General features: G+C 38.3%; 1 protein-coding gene across 13 annotated transcripts in view; it reads right to left on the bottom strand.

Annotated features, from left to right (window-relative positions):
• Positions 1-8,764: 8,764 nt before the first annotated feature.
• The window catches only part of CFAP69 (cilia and flagella associated protein 69), a 57,225-nt gene continuing 47,002 nt past the window's right edge, over positions 8,765-18,987 (bottom strand). For 5 of the 13 annotated variants that reach the window (XM_070264483.1, XM_014739178.3, XM_070264484.1 and 2 more), the window contains 3 exons: positions 17,814-17,900; positions 15,799-15,903; positions 14,973-15,249 (listed from right to left, as the gene is read on the bottom strand). In XM_070264483.1, the coding sequence (XP_070120584.1) occupies positions 15,079-15,249; positions 15,799-15,903; positions 17,814-17,900 (363 nt within the window). In that variant the 3' untranslated portion in view covers positions 14,973-15,078. Of the gene's footprint in view, positions 11,524-14,326; positions 14,692-14,972; positions 15,250-15,798; positions 15,904-17,813; positions 17,901-18,987 lie in introns of those variants that run through there. The other 8 variants (XM_070264482.1, XM_070264486.1, XM_070264481.1 and 5 more) reach the window with 6 other exon arrangements.

Here is an 18,987-nt window from a genome sequence, read left to right as displayed (position 1 = left end):
AAAATAGATAAGTCATTGTCCTATGCATGTGTGTTAGACTATCACTCCATACATGGTAAACTCCGGCTTTGGAATAGAATAGCATTTATGCACATCGCACCCATTACATAGCCTAGATAGGGGACATGGCAGAGAGTATACTCTGAGAAGGTATAATAATAACTTATTAGAGGACATGGTTTTGTGAGCAGAAAGGAACTTTACTGAGAACTTATTTTGTTCAAGAGTTATATAGAACATAAAAAAATATATAGTTTTAAAAATCTTTCTTAAGGGTCATAGGCACTTAAAAGATATTATTTAAAAAAATTAGATCTGTAATAACTCTATTTGGCCTTTAAATTCATTTATTCATTCAGTCTAACCCTTGCAATGTCACTAAATTTCTCATTTGGTTACTGCAGAGCTCCCAGAAATTTAGGTATTCATTTCTTGTATCTATTTCCTCATCTCCCATTCACTCTTCAGCCTATTAGAGCTTTATTTCTGTTCTTACTATTACACTAAAATTGCACTCACTAAGTCCTTTTCTCAATTCATATTTTATTTGACCTGGAAATGTCTATTAGTGAGGCAATTAGAGTTATGTGGTATGCCCCCACTTTTGTTGACCAAACTGAATGCTAACAGACAGAAGAGAAAAAAATGAAGATATAGAAAGGTAATATAATCCAGAGAACTTTCGATTTTCTATAATTATTTTATGTAATCCTTAGTAAGAAAAATCAGGCTCAAACTCTAGTATGTAACAAAACTGAGAGGGAAAACACCTGCAAAGTTTTGCAATTATACCTAAGCATAACACCCCTTTGACTGAACAGAATTCTAAGAAAGTTTCTGATGCGTCAAAAGGAGGTGGCAATAACTGAACAAAGGAGAGGACGAGTCTATATCTAGAAAAAGTAAAGAATAAGTTGTTTATTCTAGGGAGTCTAATGGAGTGGAGTTGGTATAAGATTTATGTGTGAGTGATTTTTTTTTATTACTTTTACATTGAACAAGCCTTGAGCATAAGACCTAATAAAACATTTTTTACTTCCCATTTTCTCTTTAAATCTTTCCAATGGTAGAAGATTTCCCCTACTATTGAATTAGAGTTCCAAGATTTTCTCCTCACTCTTAGATGAACCATTCCTTAAAGACATTTTAAGGCCCAAAACACTGTCTGGATTCACAAATTAGAGTGTTGGTTCCTGTATAATAATGGAAACTCTTCATTTAACTTAAAGTTACATCTTTTTCCCTCTCTCAGCTAGTGCTGATTTTAGGTGCCATGTTGCTAACCTTGGCTTCAGACCATTCTAGATTTAGAGCATGGGAGGGAGGAAGAAAAAGATAATAATATTCTTTTTTTTTTAAAGACTGGCATCTGAGCTAACATCTGTTGCCAATCTTTTATTTTTCTTCCTTCTTCTTCTTCTCCCTAAAGCCCCCCAGTACATAGTTGTGTATTCTAGTTATGCTATGTGGCATGCCGCCTCAGCACGGCCTGACAAGCAGTGCTATTTCTGCACCCAGGATCCCAACTAGTGAAACCCTGGGCCACTGAAGTGGAGTGCATGAACTTAACCACTTGGCCATGGGGCCGGCCCCAGTAAGAATATTCTTACTTGAACTTGTCTTTGGTAGGCTAGATCTGAGTTCTTAGATCTAGTTGGCAGATATTTAGGGCTGACTCTCTCGTGAGTGTTTTTGTGGGTACTTGGAAGAGTGCCATCACTGGGACCTCTCACTTCTGATTCCCTAGTAGATAAATCTCTGAATGCCGACTTTAGACTCTTTCCACCCTTGCTACCTCTAGAAATCTGCAGTCCACCTAGATCCTATCTTTGTGGATGGGGCCTCTTGATCCCTTTTGGGATCCTTATTGGACTGAATCCAAGATGAGCTCTTCATTCATGACCCACCTCCAAGCCATGGGAAACCTTCATGGAGGCTTTACCTGGGCAAATTTGAAGGTACAGGCCTATCCCCAAATGTAGAAACTCTCCTCCCTCACCACCAAAGCAATTGGTGGACCAGTCTCTTGACTTCTTAATTTCTCTGGACAGGAGTCAGACTACAGTCATTATGCCTCACCACTGCAGAAGTAAGACAGTAGGCTCTCTCAGTGGACTTCTTGGAGGCTCCTGCACATTTACAGGAACATGAGGAGAGGGGTCAGGCATCCCCTACTCCCTGCCCACTGGGGATGGAGGATCTGTGAGGTCTCAGAATTTTGTGATCATTTCCTTTAAAAATCTGAATTTGGGTCTGGCAACTTACTTTTGATATGAAGCATCTACTTCATCTTGATGTGTCAGCTATAACTTGGCATTCAATGTCCTGAGATATTTCCTTTTTGGGAAATATGAAATTTGGGGCTGGAATTGAATTTGACTCAAACATGAACACTTTATTTTCTGTTCTTTCTTGCTTTTCTGCATGATGCAAAACTCTTATCATTTCTCTTCTTAGTTAATTAATTAGTTGTGGGGAGCTGGAGAAGGTATTAATATAATTTTTCTCTTTTATAACTTTTCTATTATAATAACTGATATTTATTTGGGGGATGATATTTCCCACCTCTTTTACCTCTTTTCCCCCTTCTGAAATGTAAGTGAAGTAATAATCTAACCTCTGTTTAGATCTTGGATTGTGAGACCTGCTCTCTGTGTGCCATTAATTCCAAATTTGGACTTCTCTTTACCTACTGTGTAAATCGTCTCACCAACAGGTAGGAATTATTGTATCTTTTCATTAAGGAAATCATCTCTCACATGAAATTTTATCTTAGAAAAAAATGTTATTATTGTCAATCTTGCCATACAAGGCTTCTGATAGAAAATTCTCTCATAAATGAAAGGTAGTTTATTCTTATTGAAGAAAAATGGTGTCCTATTGGCTGGTGAACACTTTTTTTGTTAAAAGAAGATGAGATCTCTGATGTACAGAAATTTCTTACAGTTCACAGAAGAGAAAAACCAATAACTACATCAATTTCATATTACTTTCTTCTAAGCTATTGAAGTGTCGCAACAGGAAAGCAAACAAAGATTACTTAAAAAATATTACTGTGAGGCTAGATGTAAAGGGCTGTAGCAGAATTAGATAGGATATAAGATTGAGTAATCTTGACCCGTTTTATTTATATAGGCACATAGGAATTACCACTGAGTCAAAGCTATGATCTATCCAGCCCCACATTTTACTAACAACAGTAGCCCAAGTTTATAAAACTGCTGTGGTAGTGCTAGTCATAATGTCTGAGAATTTCAGATGGGATTGTTGAGTGGTTGGAACCCGAAAGTTGAGTTCATTGAGTTATTTTGTCCCATCACATTCTGTTGGTCTTAAATATATCCAACCTCTCACTTCATGTATTTTTAAATAGGGCCACGATTGGAGTCGAGGTGATTCATTGTCTTCTTTCTCGTGGTATGTTTGGTGAAAAGCATGACTATGGTAATTTCATACTGTGTTAATTCAGCTGTAACTGTGGTTCCCAGAATTTCCTTCCCTTTAGCAGTTTCAATTTAGAGTTGGCCATTAGAGAAATTTGCATGAGATTTGGAAGGGAGAAGCAGCCCCCATTATGCTCAGAAGGTTAATGCAGGGCCCCAGGCATTGCTCAAAACTTGCTTGTATCATGCATATGCACGAGTGCACGTGTGTGTGTGTGTGTGTGTGTGTGTGTGTGTGTGTGTGTGTGGTTTCTGACATTTTGGCTCACCTTGTTCACGGGGAACAGCACCCAGGCCCACTGCTTCTCTATCTTCTGTGAGATCTCCTCCTTCAACTTTTCCAGTTCCTGGGCCAGTAGCATGTGTAGCAAGATGGTCAAAGGCACCAACTTTTTCAGCAGGTGGCCTGCATCCTTGGAGTCTGACCTAATGAGTGACCAACATAGGCTCCAGTTTGTCCTTGTGGAAGAAAAATGTGTCCTTGCTTTACCCTACTATCTGTCCAGCTTTTCTTCCTGACTCTCTGATCTGCTAACTTACGATGACTTGAGGCCCACCCCCAGATGCAAAGGCAACAGCCACCTACAAACTTCTTCACAGCTCACTTTGTGATCCCTTGTTGGTGACTTTTCTCTAATCTTCCAACTGTTAACATTCAGACATTTATTTCCTCAGCTTCTCTCACAATTGTGTAAGTTCTAATACCTATAATAAATTCCTATTCCAAACAATTCATAGTATTCTGTTTCCCTGATTGAACCCTATCTGATATAATGCCTATTAATAGAAAGGATTACAAGAGTTACCCTTAGTTATCTCAGTGGGAGAGCTCAAAAAAAAAATAAGGTAAAAAATGTCCGTTGGACATGGCAAAGAAGGAGATGTGTGTTAAGCCTGGCAGGAGAGGCCAGGAAGACTACAGGATAGTCTGTACCAAGGAATGCCAAAGGATCTTGAGTATAGCAAGGAAATTAAAAAGGAATCCAGAAGTCTTTTCAAGTCTACTCTGTATATATTTATATTCCCAATGAAATAAAATAAAAAAGAGAGCTAACTCTCAAAATATGTCCTTTTTTAAACATATATTTTAAATTCTTTAATAACAATTCAATCTCTCCTCTCCTCTCTGCTTTTACATAATCATAAACACAAAAGAAAAGGAAAAAAATCCAGAAAGCAAGATGTTAGGAAGTGCCAAGTTGACTTTCCAGAATTAGCTTTTCAAAATCTCTTAAGAATTTGATTAAACTTTGCATACTCCCCACCTAAAGTCCTGTGAATATATACACAAAATTTTCATTCCATTTAAGGGCATTCAGGGATCCAGCAAAGCCCATTATAAAAGCATAGGGAGTTTATGGACTCCCTTCCCACCACTTCCATAACATCATCTTTCCCCAGTCATCCGCATCTTAGTTCTTAGCATGATCATTCATGTAACTAACTGATAAAGCTGAAAACCTCAGAGTCAACCTTGATTCCATTCTTCCATGCTTCTCACATCCAATCCTTCAGAGAATCCAGTTGACTAGACCTCCTAAATATTTTCTGATTCCAATACCCTCTCACTATCTTCACTCATACCCTGATTTATCTTCCACTTGGACTGTAGTAAAAGTCTCCTAATTGATATCCCTGCTTCCACTCCTGACCCTTTTGGTCCATTCTCCACAGAGTAGCCTATGGGATCCTTTGAAAATATAAATCACATCATTTTCTTTTCTAGCTTAAAATTCTCCAATATCTTCCCATTGCAATTAGAATAAAACCCAAAGTTTTAAGGTCTCGTATGACGTGGCCCCTGACAGTTTGTTTATGATGCTTTCTTGAACACACTAAACATGTACCCAAATTAAGGCCATTTTGCTAGCTAGTACCTCTAGTTGGCATGTTCTAACACATGCAGCTTTTCTTATCTTCTTGGCCAGTTCTTTCTTATCATTTTAGTCCCAGCTGAAATGTTCTCTCTTCAGAGATATCTTCTGGAACTACTACATCTAAAATAGCACCCACCTCCCAGTCACCTTCTATTTTATTATCTTCATAACACTTGCCACTATCTGCAACAATTCCTTTTATTTATATATTTGTTTACTTGTTTATTGTCTGTCTCTCTCCTCCAGGGCCTTGTTTACCACTGTAACTCCAAAACCCAGCTCAGCCCCTGACAAGAAGTAAGTGCTCTTCAAATACTTGTTGACTGACGTGTGTGATGATTTTCCTTTATAAAAAATCATAAAATTAGTTGATGTCTCAATTATATTCTTAGTTTTTATAACATATTATATGCCTATAGAAACATTTCCTGTGAAGACTTATATCGCCTGCCTGGATTTTAATGTGAATCTGGATTGCTTAGGATCGCAGTGTTTAGAAATAACAATAATCCATAATTCCCTTTTCCAGCTGCTCTCTAAATGCCTGCTAAATCAGCATACCATTCTTTCTGTAACTGTCCCCTTCAGGAAGCTGGTCCATCCTTATGGTGAACATCTAAATCACTGAAACCTAAAACTTTCCTTTGGCTTCTCTATCCTTAAATTCACCATGGTGTTGCTTGGCCCACAGTAATCCCCAATTAATCATACTTTATTTTTACTGGAGAGTTTTTAATGATGCCCAGTCCACGTTGGGTCTCCTAAATGGTATAGTTAACTCTCCCCTCCCCTCAAAAAAGCTAAGTGTAGGTGGCCGAATGTGCTATGTTACTCTCTGATTCTAGCTAAAAATTAACAATAAGATATGGGTTTAAAAGCATATTCCCTCTAATCTCAAAAGGACTAAGCATCAACTTTTCCTCTGTCTCTGTACCCAGCAGAGTTTAGAGGAACCCAATAATTGGAGTCTACAAGACAGTTCTGGAAAGCATCTCTATATCTATCATTTCAGAATTCACAGGTGGATCTAGAATCCAACTCCCCCTAACAAATCCTCCACATCTAACAGGGAAACTCCAAGATAAAGCACACTATTCTTATTAGTTTCACAGAGATAAAATTATTAATTAACTGTGTAAGGAACTCAATGACTAATTTATGAACATTCATAGCCGCTCTCTTCTCCTTAAACATCCATCTAAACTTAGGAGAAAGAATTTCTTTTGGGCCCCTTGGGGCTATCATTTGGTCTCCAAAATTCAAGTATAGGTTTAAACAAATAAAAAAAAAAAAATGAAACCAGGAAGGCGGTGTGGAGCTACATAATAAAAAGCTACAGAAGAAAGAGAGAAGGTAGAGAGAAAAGGCCTATGGGGAAGCTGTCAGAGAAGTTTTGGGGGACAGGGAGCTCAAAGTGGAGAAGAGTTTCTGGAAATAGCCATAGTGTTGGAGAAAATGAAGAGAAATGATGATGGGCTGAGAACATTTTAAAGATGTGCTGTTTATTAAGAAAGCACTCTTCCCTCTCCCTTTGGTGTTTCCTGTCAGAGACAAGATCTATCATACTTCTCATTATTTTTTCGTCACTGAATGTGTATCTAGTCTGGGTCATGTGGAGTACCAGATGACCTAATCCAGCCAGAACAAAGGTTGTATTCATGTTATATTAGTCTTCTTTTTGACTTTGCAAAGCAGTTCTTCTTTATGACTGGCATATTTTTCTGTTGCTGGACCTTGTTCTTTCGTATTTTGCATTCTTCTTCCGTCTCAGTGTGGATCCTGGTGTACAACTTTCTCTTGCTCCTGCACCACGGACCTACACAGAGGGTGCGCAAAGGGAACTGCATCTCTTAGAGTACAGAGACTTCACTTCCTGGAGTACTGGTTGGTGCATTCTATTTTCAACCCTTACAGTTCTAAAGAGAATTAGCAGCAAAAGCGTGGCTCTTGAAGATTATTTTATTCTTATACAATATTTGTACTTTCTTAGACATTTTCCCAAATGATCCCATCTACTTCTCATTAGCTGTCTCCTTTTTAATTAAAATAATTATGCTTCAACTACATTTCATAAATGGGCCCTTTACTACCCTGAATTCTATACCGTTCATGCTGGTAGATAATACAGATTTCCAATCTTCCTTAAGTATGGGCTTAAAGACTTACTTTTTTCTACTGAACTTTGCATTGAGTTGAATTTTCCAGTAGGAAGGAAATTTCCTGATTGTGGTAAATGTGGAGATGTAGCACCAAGACTCCCCTTCTAGAAGGACTTGGTGGCTCACCTGCTGAGAGTGATGTTAACAGACTTTAGCTATAGGCCCCTACAAGGATTGTCTCAGTTGTAAGAGCCATTGTGCCCAAGGTCGCACCCATGTGAGGGTGGTCTTCCAATGACTAATAGAGGAGAGGGTATAAGGGCTGACTAATTTGACCCAATGTGGGCAACTCTGATGACCATTTCAGCTTCAGCCCTCCCCATGGGGCTCACTGAGGACTTCGTTAGGAATGCATCACAGTTCAACTTTTCCCTCTGCACAATTCTGCTTCCTTTCTCTCCATTTTGCATGTAAGGATCCCAAGAGGGCTCCCTACTAAACATCCTGCCCCCAAAATCTATCCTAGAACATACTTCCTGGAGAAACCAACCTGTGACAATGATCCTTAAAGCTCCTAAAATGTTCTACTAGTTGCAAAGGAATGGAGAGCCTAAATTATTCTTCAAAATCTAGAAATTATTGCTAATTTATGAGTACAAGTAGAAGTTTAAAAGGTTGCTAATGCAGATCCTTGCTTTCAAAATATCTGTTTATTTACTTTTACATTATTCTGAAAATTTTTTTATATATAACATTTTTCCTTTATAAATTAAGCATTTTATTCCTTTCACCGTTTAAAGATTTCACAGTATAAGGACATAACTTAAAATAAAATTAATTGTAAATAGTTGAGATGTTCGCTTTTATTTTAATAATATTTTCAATGGCACTCATAATAATTTAGAATTTCTAGTGGATTTGGATGGAGCATTAAATCCACAAGATATGAAAAAAGCACGGATAAAATTTTTAAATGAAAGGAAATGTTTTGAGAATTTATTTTATTTTTAAATCACTCTTTTTCTTATTGTAGAGCAACACAGGCTCAAAATATTACAAACAAAAGGAAAAAAAAACCCTAAATTCTATCATCCAGAGAAGTAGTTATTGTTTTTTTTTGGTATATTATTTTAACATTTGAAATAAGCATTCATGTTAGATTTTCTGTTTACATATGTGTGTATGCTAATTTCAAACAGTTTTTAGTACTCAATAAAACATATCTTCTAGGACCTCCTATTTTCAGCAGTTTGCTAACAAAGTCTTGAGAAGGAATGAAAAGTTGTGATACGGAGCAATGGGCTCACTCTGCTCACTGCAGTCTGAGCCAATCAATCACAACGAGTTAGGGATCGAGAAAGGAAGTTTTAATCAAATCTCAAAAACCACCTTCCAAAATTACAGAATCTTGACGCAGTTATATAGGGAAAATGGGCAGTAAGGGCGGGGGGGAGGGGGGGGGTCCAGGGATGTTGGTTTCCAGGCCTGACCGGCTCCAGGCATCACACTGTTCTGTTCTTCTGTCAGCTGTGATACATATCTTGTAGATGTGTTTCCTGCCTGTGGTCAGCCTGTTCCTGGAGAGAAACTCGTAGAACAAAGTTTTAATTTATCAAGCTATCGGGGAGTACATACGTAAGCAGAGGCCATAAATTAGGAGAGCTTGTGAATTTTTAGAGTACATTCAGAGCAGTGAGTAGTCACACAGAGGAGGGGCTAGGGCTGTTTAGCATAATAAGATGGCCTCACTTTTGCTTACTTACAGTTATAACACTTCTTTTATAATATTTATAATATAGAATTTGACTAACACTCATTGAGTGTCACTCCAATAAATTCAAACTAGTGATGTATATTACATTTAAGGAAATTGCCCAAGAACCTCTATCTTACTACCACAACTCAATCTGATGATGGCAAATCCCAATTCCAATAAATTCCTCACGAACAAGGAAACACCCCCTTAAGCCTGTTTTCTTAACCTACAAAATGAGGGCCGTAGAGGAAGTTTGGCTGGATTGCTCTTGCCTCCTACATATAACAAGGATTCATGTAACAAGGATAAACTAAGTGAAAAATAAAGAACAAATACCTGAAGTCTTTGGAGAATGACCAAAAGTAAGCAGATTCTGGAGGGCAGTTTACATTTGTAAGAAGGAAGGCACTCAAACTCCTATTTTTACAGTTTCTAGTCTAAGGGCAGGCCTCAGTCTGCTTCCTACGCGTTGGCTAAAATTCTAATACAAAACACAAGGTTTTCTGGCTTGAAAAGTGAGAGGACAGAGTTTGGGATAAGTACAGTTGCTGGAAAGTAAGGGGGAAATCCAGGAAAGGAGGGACCCAGAGAAAGGAATCCTCAAATTTCTATAAATCTCTTGCTGACCTGCGAACCATGCCTGAAGAGAACAAACTTCAAGCAGCCAAGCCCAGGCTAAAAGAACTGACCTGATATTTGAGCTGTTGCCCAAAAGACATAGCCCAATCAAGCCAGTTGCATGCTAAACCAAACCAAACCAACAAACAAAAAACCTAACATTCTTTGGGAGAGTATTATAGAACCAGGGTCGTTGGAAAATAACATTTACAATATCAAGGATACAATCTAAAATTACTTAATAAACCAAGAAACATGAAAATGTGACTCATTTTTTGAGAGAAAGGACAATCAACAGAGATCAACCTAGAGATGTCCCAGATATTGGAATTAGCACAGATTTAAAGCAGTTACCATAAACATATTCAAGGACATAAAAGAAAATATGTGCATCATGAACAAAATACTGGAAATCTAGCAGAGAAATAGAAACTATAAAAAAGAAAGAAATGGGAATTCCAGAACTAAAAATGTAATACCTGAAATAAAAATTCACCAGATGGACTTAACAGCAGAATGAGGATGACAAAAAAAAAGTGTCAGCAAATTTGAGGATAAGTCAATAGAAATTGATGAGGATTATTTTAGGCTGGTTACTTTTAAAAACTGCAGATGAGAAGGAGGCTCTGAGGAGTGGAATTTGCTTGCCCTTTGATGAGAGACATTTGCGTTTGTGAAGGAAGTCTCCATCTGTGGGGGGTGTCTCTCTCTCTGCACCAGGCGGAAGGGGGGATGACCTTATCTCTGGAAACTCTTAATGGGGATGGCAAGGACTTAAGTCTTGTTTATTGTGCTTGTCTGGTAACCTCACGTAGCTGACTCCCCCCACCACCAACATCCTCCTTTGTCTTTAGCTGAAGATAATATTTAAGGTGGTGGCTTCTGCCATTTACTTAATCCAGTTTGATTCTTATCTAAAAGTTATAGGACCACCCATTAACCAGACCCCACCTGCCCCAATATCATTTTAAGAACTTTTTTTACATATTTTTTCCTTTGTCTTGTAAAGAGATAACTCACATACCTATGCCTTAAATTTAGCCTTACCCTCCACCCGTGTTTGCATCAACAGCTCCTCCTGCCTGTGGGTCCTGTCCCCATGCAGCAGCTCCTCCTGCCTGTGGGTCCTGTCCCCATGCAGCAGCAGCAACTCTGACTGCCCATGGGTCCTGTCCCCATGCTATTCCACACTATTCTCTAAATAAAAGAGCACTACTGCCAGACCTTGAGAGTCCAAGAAATCTTTCTTTCGACTCTTTGGCTTGCTGACCCCGCATCAGAAATGATCTAACCTGAGGAAAACAGAGAAAGAATATTGAAATGAAAAATGAACAAAGTCTCAAGGAGCATGTCGAAAGGTCTAAGATATGTATAATTAGAGTCCCAGAAGGAGATGAGAGACAGGAAGAATGGGCAGAAACAATATCTAAGGAAAACATGGATGAATATTTTCCAAATTTGGTGAAAGATATACATTTACACATTCAAGAAGCTCAATAGGGGGCTGGCCCGGTGGCGCAGTGGTTAAGTTTTCACGTTCTGCTTCTTGGCGGCCCGGGGTTCGCTGGTTTGGATCCCGGGTGCGGACATGGCACCGCTTGGCAAAAGCCATGCTGTGGTAGGCGTCCCATGTATAAAGCAGAGGAAGATGGCCATGGATGTTAGCTCAGGGCCAGTCTTCCTCAGCAAAACGAGGAGGATTGGCAGCAGTTAGCTCAGGGCTAACCTTCCTCAAAAAAAAAAAAAAAAAAGAAGCTCAACAAATCCAAAATGAGATAAATACAAAAAAACTACACTATTTTATAATAAAGAATTTGGCTGACCTTTGTCACTAGTTTCTAGGAGATAACCTCTAAATTTTTGGAATTTCTTGGAGTAATAGGAATGTCTCTGTTATTTATGGTAGGCCCCTGGGACCATACCTGAGTTTATGCTAATGAGATGACTCAGGATGGGGGCTGGCCACACCAGAATGACTACCCCGTAATTACAGGGTTGGGGCTTTGAGTTAGGTGATAAGAGCCCAACCTCTGAAGAGGGCAGGGTGGGCTGGAGATTGAGTTGAAGTATGTTGCCAATGATTCAATCAATCATGCCTATGTAATGAAACTCCAGTAAAAAGTCTGGGCACTGAGGTGAGCTTCCCTGATTGGTAACTATACCTCGGTGTGCCTGGCAGGTGACATGTTCTGAGGACACAAAAGCTTTATGTTTGGGACCCTCCCAGACCTCACTCTGTGGGTCTCTTCACTTGGCTAGTCCTGATTTATAGCCTTTATAATAAAACTATAATTACACATATAGTGCTTTCCTGAGTTCTGTGAGTCATTCTAGCTTATTACAGAACCTTAGTTGGTGGTGGGAACCTCTGAATTTGTTGCCAGTTGATCAGAAGCATGGGTGGCCTGGGAACCCTGGAGCTTGCAGCTGGTTTCTGAAGTGAGGGGAGGAATGTGCTCTTAACTTGTGAAATTTGACCTAATACTGGGTAGTTAGCATCAGAATTGCATTGCGTACATCTAGGCATAGTATCATCAAATGTCAGAAAGCTAAAGATATTTTGAAAGCTGTCAGAGAACAATGACATGTTGTGTACAAGCGAATTATGATTTGAGTGATGGACAGCTCCTCATCAGAAAAATAATGGAGACCAGAAGATGGTGGAACATCCTTAAAGTGCTGGGGGTGGGGGATCAAAACCACATCATCTCAGATGTGTTCACACATCCAGTGAAAATGAGCTTCCAAGAATAAAGGTGAAATAAAATACATTTTCAGATAAAGAAAACTAAACAAATGTGTTGACTCTGGGCTTGCGCTACAAGAAATACTAAGTTCTTCAGGCTAAAGAGAAATAAAAACAGATGGAAATTCAGATCCTGGCGGGTAGTGGGGGGATGAAGAGCGTAGCGCACGCGGGACACATCTCTTACAAAGGCCTGTGAAACGCAGTTTCTTCCCAGCCCTGATATCGCTGAATTAGAACTTCAGCTCTGATGTGTCCTACATTGAGCTAGAGCTGTAAGGCACAAAGTCCTGCCTTTTTCCTCAAGGGGAGACAGGCCACAAAGCATGTGGCATCCAGCTCTTTGCTCCCTCCCTCCCTTCCTTTTCTTTCATCATTTATTTATATCAATATGGACTTATGTACATTTATTTATACTTTGGGTTATAATCCAATACTACATTATTTATTTTGTTGCTCAAATTGTTCCAGCATTGGCCATTGGGAACTCTATAGGATGCTCCAGACTCATCTTGTATATTTCTGCCCTATCCCCAGAACCAGCCATGTCTCCAAGGAGCCCTGGTTTCTTTCATTGGAGAATGTTATTAGGCACTGATCTGGGCACTGGGTGTATCTACAGAATTTTGACCTCATAGTATCAGGCTGGTTTCTCTTTCTCAGAAGGCATCCTTGACGATTTCCTTAACTGTAAACTAAATACAAGCAATTATGAAACATGGTTGCTAATGAAACTAACATAAGCTTAGGCTGTGTTGGCAGAAAGTGTATTGTATGGGTATCTCATCATTGCATGTTTCTGCCCACATCCACTCTTGTGTCTCAGTAACTCCCCTTTACATAGAATATTTGTGCTTAGGGCTGTGAAGAAGAGGAACAAATTATGTCTTCTAATATCTTGTTGGGGGTGGTAGTAATAGAGAAGTAATAGAGAGTAATAGAGAGGAATCAGGAGAGAACAAAGCTCACTGATAAGCTGATGTGTATTATCTACTGTGGGCCACAAGGAGAATGGGCAACTTGGCCAGGGTGAGAGGCCACTGGCCAAAAGTGTAATGGCAACTCATTCCAATTAGAACAATAACAACAGTGCAATTACTTCCCTCATTGCAGATGCTACCATCTTCACAAACGGGATAATGGAAAATTCCTGGGGGAATGTGAGTTGGAGGAGGAGGAGGAAGAGGAGGAGGAAAGAGGAAGAGGAAGTAGAAGAAGGTGGGCCCAGTGGAGTGATAGAACCTTCTCTTATCTGATAATGAAGTTGGATTCTATGCATCTCTTCCTAACTCTGCATTCAGCAGTGTCATGTTGGTAGCTTGAAACTGGTCCTGGTGGGAATATTTACACCATGCAAATCAGCAAACACTACAGATGAGGGCTTTTTCCCCTTGAAGAGCCACTTGTACATTTACCAGTACACTGCTGAATGGATCCTATGGGCCCAGCATCTAGACTCAAATTCCAGTATATTTTCCTGTTTAAGAAAACAGGTTCTTGTCTCTGCCAGCCCTGGAGATGAACTCAACTTTGTGGCTTCCTGGGTGTTGGAGGGGGTTGATGGGGCTGGAGACAGGCTATGGAAACCTCATACTGGCACAGAGGGACATAGACACTTTGCTCTGCATCCAGTATTAAGGCTTCTACCTCCTATTCTTTGGCAAGATACCTCCACCACCAAAGGAGGGAAAATACTTCCCCCACTCTCCCTTTCCCTTTCTCATTAAAGAAGAGATGTAGCATTAGAGTTTGCTTTGCATGTTTATAATATTAAGATTAAAACCATCTGTATTTTTATTTTTTATTATTGAGCTCATGACTAACATTTGCTTTTCATAACAGAGATAACTTACTTTACTTTGACCAACATATTTCTTGCAAATGTTTTTGCCGCCCAGTATTGATATAAACTTATGATAACAATATCCTGACTCCCCACTCCATTCATATGCTTTGGATGGGGTTGGCCTGCTTCTGACTCCAGGAGTAGGCAGTACTCAGATCTGGCCAAAGTCGTGGTGAATGGCTCAGGAGTGGCATGTGGCCACTCCAGGGTCCCAGGATGCAGAGGCAGTTGTGGAGACTGTTGAGAGAGAGGTATGCACTCTTCTCTACTGGATATCCACCTGGGGAGAATATAATCCAGGAACTGCTAGGGAAAGAGAAGGTCCTACTCAGAGTTTTAGTCCCTAGGTCCAACAATGCCTGTAGTCTTAATTATTCCTCGATTTGATGGCTACTGAACCTGTAAAAGTGTTTTTCTGGGCTTAAACCAGTTGGAGTAGTTCACATGCAACTGCAAGAGTCTTAACTGATACAGTATGTTTTACAATTTCAGTTAAGAGAATTAGTAATCTTTCCAAAGTAACTGGTGACAAGTCTTCTGATGCTATATGTTGATATTTTTAATAAAAATAAATTCTATGTACTTACTTTTATTTTTTATAGTATTTTACTAAAATATTTGCTTTACATTTGTATATTGATATATTTAACTAAAAAGTTATAAGCAGAATTTACTTCAGAAATCTCCAGTATTTTACGTAGGAATGCTCTTCTTTGGCTCATCCACAGTTTTTACTGCTTTCACCCTCTGTAAGGCTCCTCCTCGAATAGGCAATTTTTTAAGAGCAATATCTGTATCAGCCAGAGGTCCTCCCATTAATCGGGCAGGAGTGCTTTCCACTGTTACTACCCGGCCAGAGAGAACCTGAAAAAGGAAAAGGTAAACATCCAAGAGTCTACTTACAAAATTTTTCAGTAAGAGAAAAAGCCATTCATCCTTCAGCTTACTTTGGAAAAGACACAACATGTACATATAAGTAATTAGGAGGCAGCATGGCATAATGGAAAGATAAGAGCTTTGGAGTCAAGGAAAGTGGGTTTGAGTTCTGCTTCTACTGCTTATCAGCTTTGCAACTAGGGGCAAATTATGTCCAGAAGAGGACACCAGGAAGCCTGGAATATGGCATGGATCTGTTTGCCAAGCAAAGGAGGCACTGCGCATTTTCTGTCAAAGAGATGTGGAGATATATTCTGACTAGTGTTTGTAGCAGTTTCTTGGGAATCCTGAAGGGCTGGGTCCAGTCCAAATAAGCACTGGGCAAGGGTGAAGGTACCTTGGCAACAAATATGCTTTAACTATGTGAAATTTCAATAGTGAAAAGAAAAAACATGAGACAAAACCCCATGGAAATAACATTCTTTGGGGCCTAAATTCAATATCTACTAAGAAAAGTTATGAACAAAAAAATCTTACCGTTGTGTTAAGGCCTTTAATATCTGTCTGGTGAAATATTGTATTTGGTGGTTGCTCATTGTATCTAGAGGATTCTATAGCTTTTTCCTGAAGTCTTTTTGCTTTCTGAGGATTTATCAATTAGAAAGAAAATAATATTAATTGCTATTAAAGCATTATCTATGGTACTTAAAGTGAAATATACAAAGTACATTTAATTGTATCTGGCTTATACTTTGTTTATTAGGTAGCGCGGAACCTGCATTTACATACTCATTTAGGCTAAGAAGATAGTTATTAGCAAGTTATATCTTTTATACATTGCAGAAGCCACCAGGCATCTGACAACATTACTGAGATTTCCAGAGGTATGGTTCATATATGACTAAGGAATAAAGCAGATCCTAAGGAGATCAGGTTCAATTTTTAGCACATAATTTAATAAACTACTAAATTTACATCAGGTGATGCACATTTTCAAAATACATTGCATAAATTAAATACTAATTCAGTACACTTAAATGTTTCAAACATTCAGAATAATATAAATTGTATAATTTGCTGCAGTTATATTCAAGCTCAATAGTTGAGACACTAGAACAGGTAAAATTTGAGGTAACAAATGATCTGCACAGAAGAGGCTGATTTTCATTAACTATTCCTTAGAAGTACAGATATGAGCATATGAGCATATGTTGTAGATAAAGTTGGGAAGAACTTTTAGTGAGAAGGGGGAGACACAGTACCTTGAATAAGCTTGGTTTTGCTTTGCTTTTGCTATATTAATATAGTTCCACTATTTTCATGGGCTAACATAAAATTTAACAATTTCATATCTAGAGGAAGAACTGTAACATTATGTAAAAGTGTATCTAAAGTATTAACAGAAAAGTTGGAAAAAAGTAATGAGATTTTGGAAATCCATGGTGCTTCTCATATATTTCAAGTGAACAATTAGCATTATAAACTTTTTAGAGTACTTTCTAGCTTACAGCTGCAGCAGCTTATCACATTTTTCCAAGGGGGTGTTTGTCCCAAATTCCCATTTACGCTTTAATATAATGTTTCTTTTCGTGGTCATGGAGGGGAAACAACCTTGGGGGAAAGGGTAATATGGATAGTTGTTTTTTCTGTCCCTCACTCTACTTATTACAGAAAAGATCAATGAATAAAAAGGCTCAGAATGGAAAGTAGGAGCACATTTCTTCTGCTCCTTCCTGGCTACCCATAATCTTCTTTATGCAAGCCAGGAACACCACGCTTGCTTCTCACTGCTAAACTAAATGAAACTCAAGAGCGGCATCTTCTGTAACTATGAAAATGCATAGTTTCAGTTATCATCCTAAATTGCATATGAGGATCTAAGAGTGTTGGCATTCTATAGAAAGATCAACAGAAAAGGGCGAATGAAAATTTATTCCTGAAAGTCTGCCTGTTAGAGCTGGCTATTTGTTGTGGATATCACAATATTTTAAAAGTCCTATCTTTAGAATTGAAGGCAGGGAATTTAAACAGACACTTGTATGCCAATATTCATTGCAGCGTTATTCACAATAGCCAAAGGTGCAAATAACCCAAGTGTCTATCAACAGATGAATCGATGAATAAAATGTGGTCATACAAACCATGGGTTACTCAGCCATAAAAAAAGGAATGCTATAACATGAATGAATCTTGAAAACACTGTACTCAATGAAATAAGCCAGATAGAAAAGGACAAATACTGTATGATTACACTTACATGAAATATCTAGAATAAACAAATTCAGAGAGAGAGAAAGTGGATTAGAGATTACCAGAGGCAAGGAGGAGGGAGAATGGGAAGTTATTGCATACTGGTTATAGAATTTCTGTTTAGAATGATGAAGATGCTCCAGAAATAGGTATCGGTGATGTTTGTACCACATTGTGAATGTACTTAATGCCACTGGATTGTTTACTTAAAAATGATCAAAATGGCAAATATTATGTTACATATATTTTACCACAACTTTAAAACATTAATAAAGTAATATACCAAAAAAAAAAAGTCCTACCTTTAAAGTTTTAGCATTTGATGTTCTAGCTAAGAAATTTTGCCATGATTTATTAGCCAGTTCTCTTTGCTTGTGGGTGGCTTGTATCTGAAATGAGAAAAATAATTAAAAGTTCCAGTTTCTCTGAAAGGATACCAAAGGTCTTGAAAGCCCTCATTTTGAAGGAAGACCTGGTTTTGCAAAGGTAAGTTTTAAAGTCAACTAGCAAAAGGATTAGAGTATTTGTAGAGTTCAACAATTTAAAAACCAAAAATCTTAAAATGAAAAAAATAAATCCTTCCCCCGAGTATTTGTAGAGTTCAACAATTTAAAAACCAAAAATCTTAAAATGAAAAAAATAAATCCTTCCCTCACTATGTGGCTAAGGTTTGAACTGCTTTCCATGAAATGTAATGCAAAGCTGTTGTTATAAAAATATAAAATATAAAGATAACAATAATCATTGTCAGCAAGACTGATTGTTTTACATGCTTAATACTTGTGAAGACAGATTATAGTCCAGAACAAGCTATATAAATCACCCAACAGCAAATTCACAGGAGAAAAGAAAGAGATTCCTGCTGCCACTGATAATAGTTTAGGCAAGATTATATTGGTAAAACTACTTCTAATTTATGGCTGCAGCAAGACAGGCCATTTTGTGAGAGTGCTGAGTTTGCGGTGGTGATACAGTCTAAGGAGGTAACTACTAACAAACTGCAGGGACTACAGTTTCCATCAGGCTATCCACTAATTATATCATCAAAGAACACATGCCCTTGGTTGATGTATAATATACCATTAAGTTTAAATTATGAACCTAAGAGTATTTAATTACACTGCTAAAAAGTAAGTCGGGTCAGCGCCATGATAACAAATCAACAATAACCAACAAATCAACAACAGCTTGTCCACCCAGCAGACATTCCCCCGTTCAACAGAACTCATGAGGCAGCAGAACTTCCAATAGGGCTACCCCACTTAAGAGCAACTAAGTGGATTAAATGGCAGCATCCATGCAACAAAAACTCTTAACAAACAAAACTTTCAAGCAAGGAGGTGTCTAAGATGGAGCAGAATTCACAGGTGGACACAGAGTCCCACTAAGCTGAAGCTATAAATATTTAATAGTCCATGTGAAAAGAACAGGCAATAGAAAACTTTGGAAATTACTTTAAAGAGTTTTGAATATTTA

Source organism: Equus caballus, chromosome 4 (assembly GCF_041296265.1).
Source record: "Equus caballus isolate H_3958 breed thoroughbred chromosome 4, TB-T2T, whole genome shotgun sequence".
Taxonomy (NCBI): domain Eukaryota; kingdom Metazoa; phylum Chordata; class Mammalia; order Perissodactyla; family Equidae; genus Equus; species Equus caballus.
The sequence above is the reverse complement of the archived record's forward strand: the minus strand, read 5'-3'. Positions and strand labels throughout refer to the sequence as shown.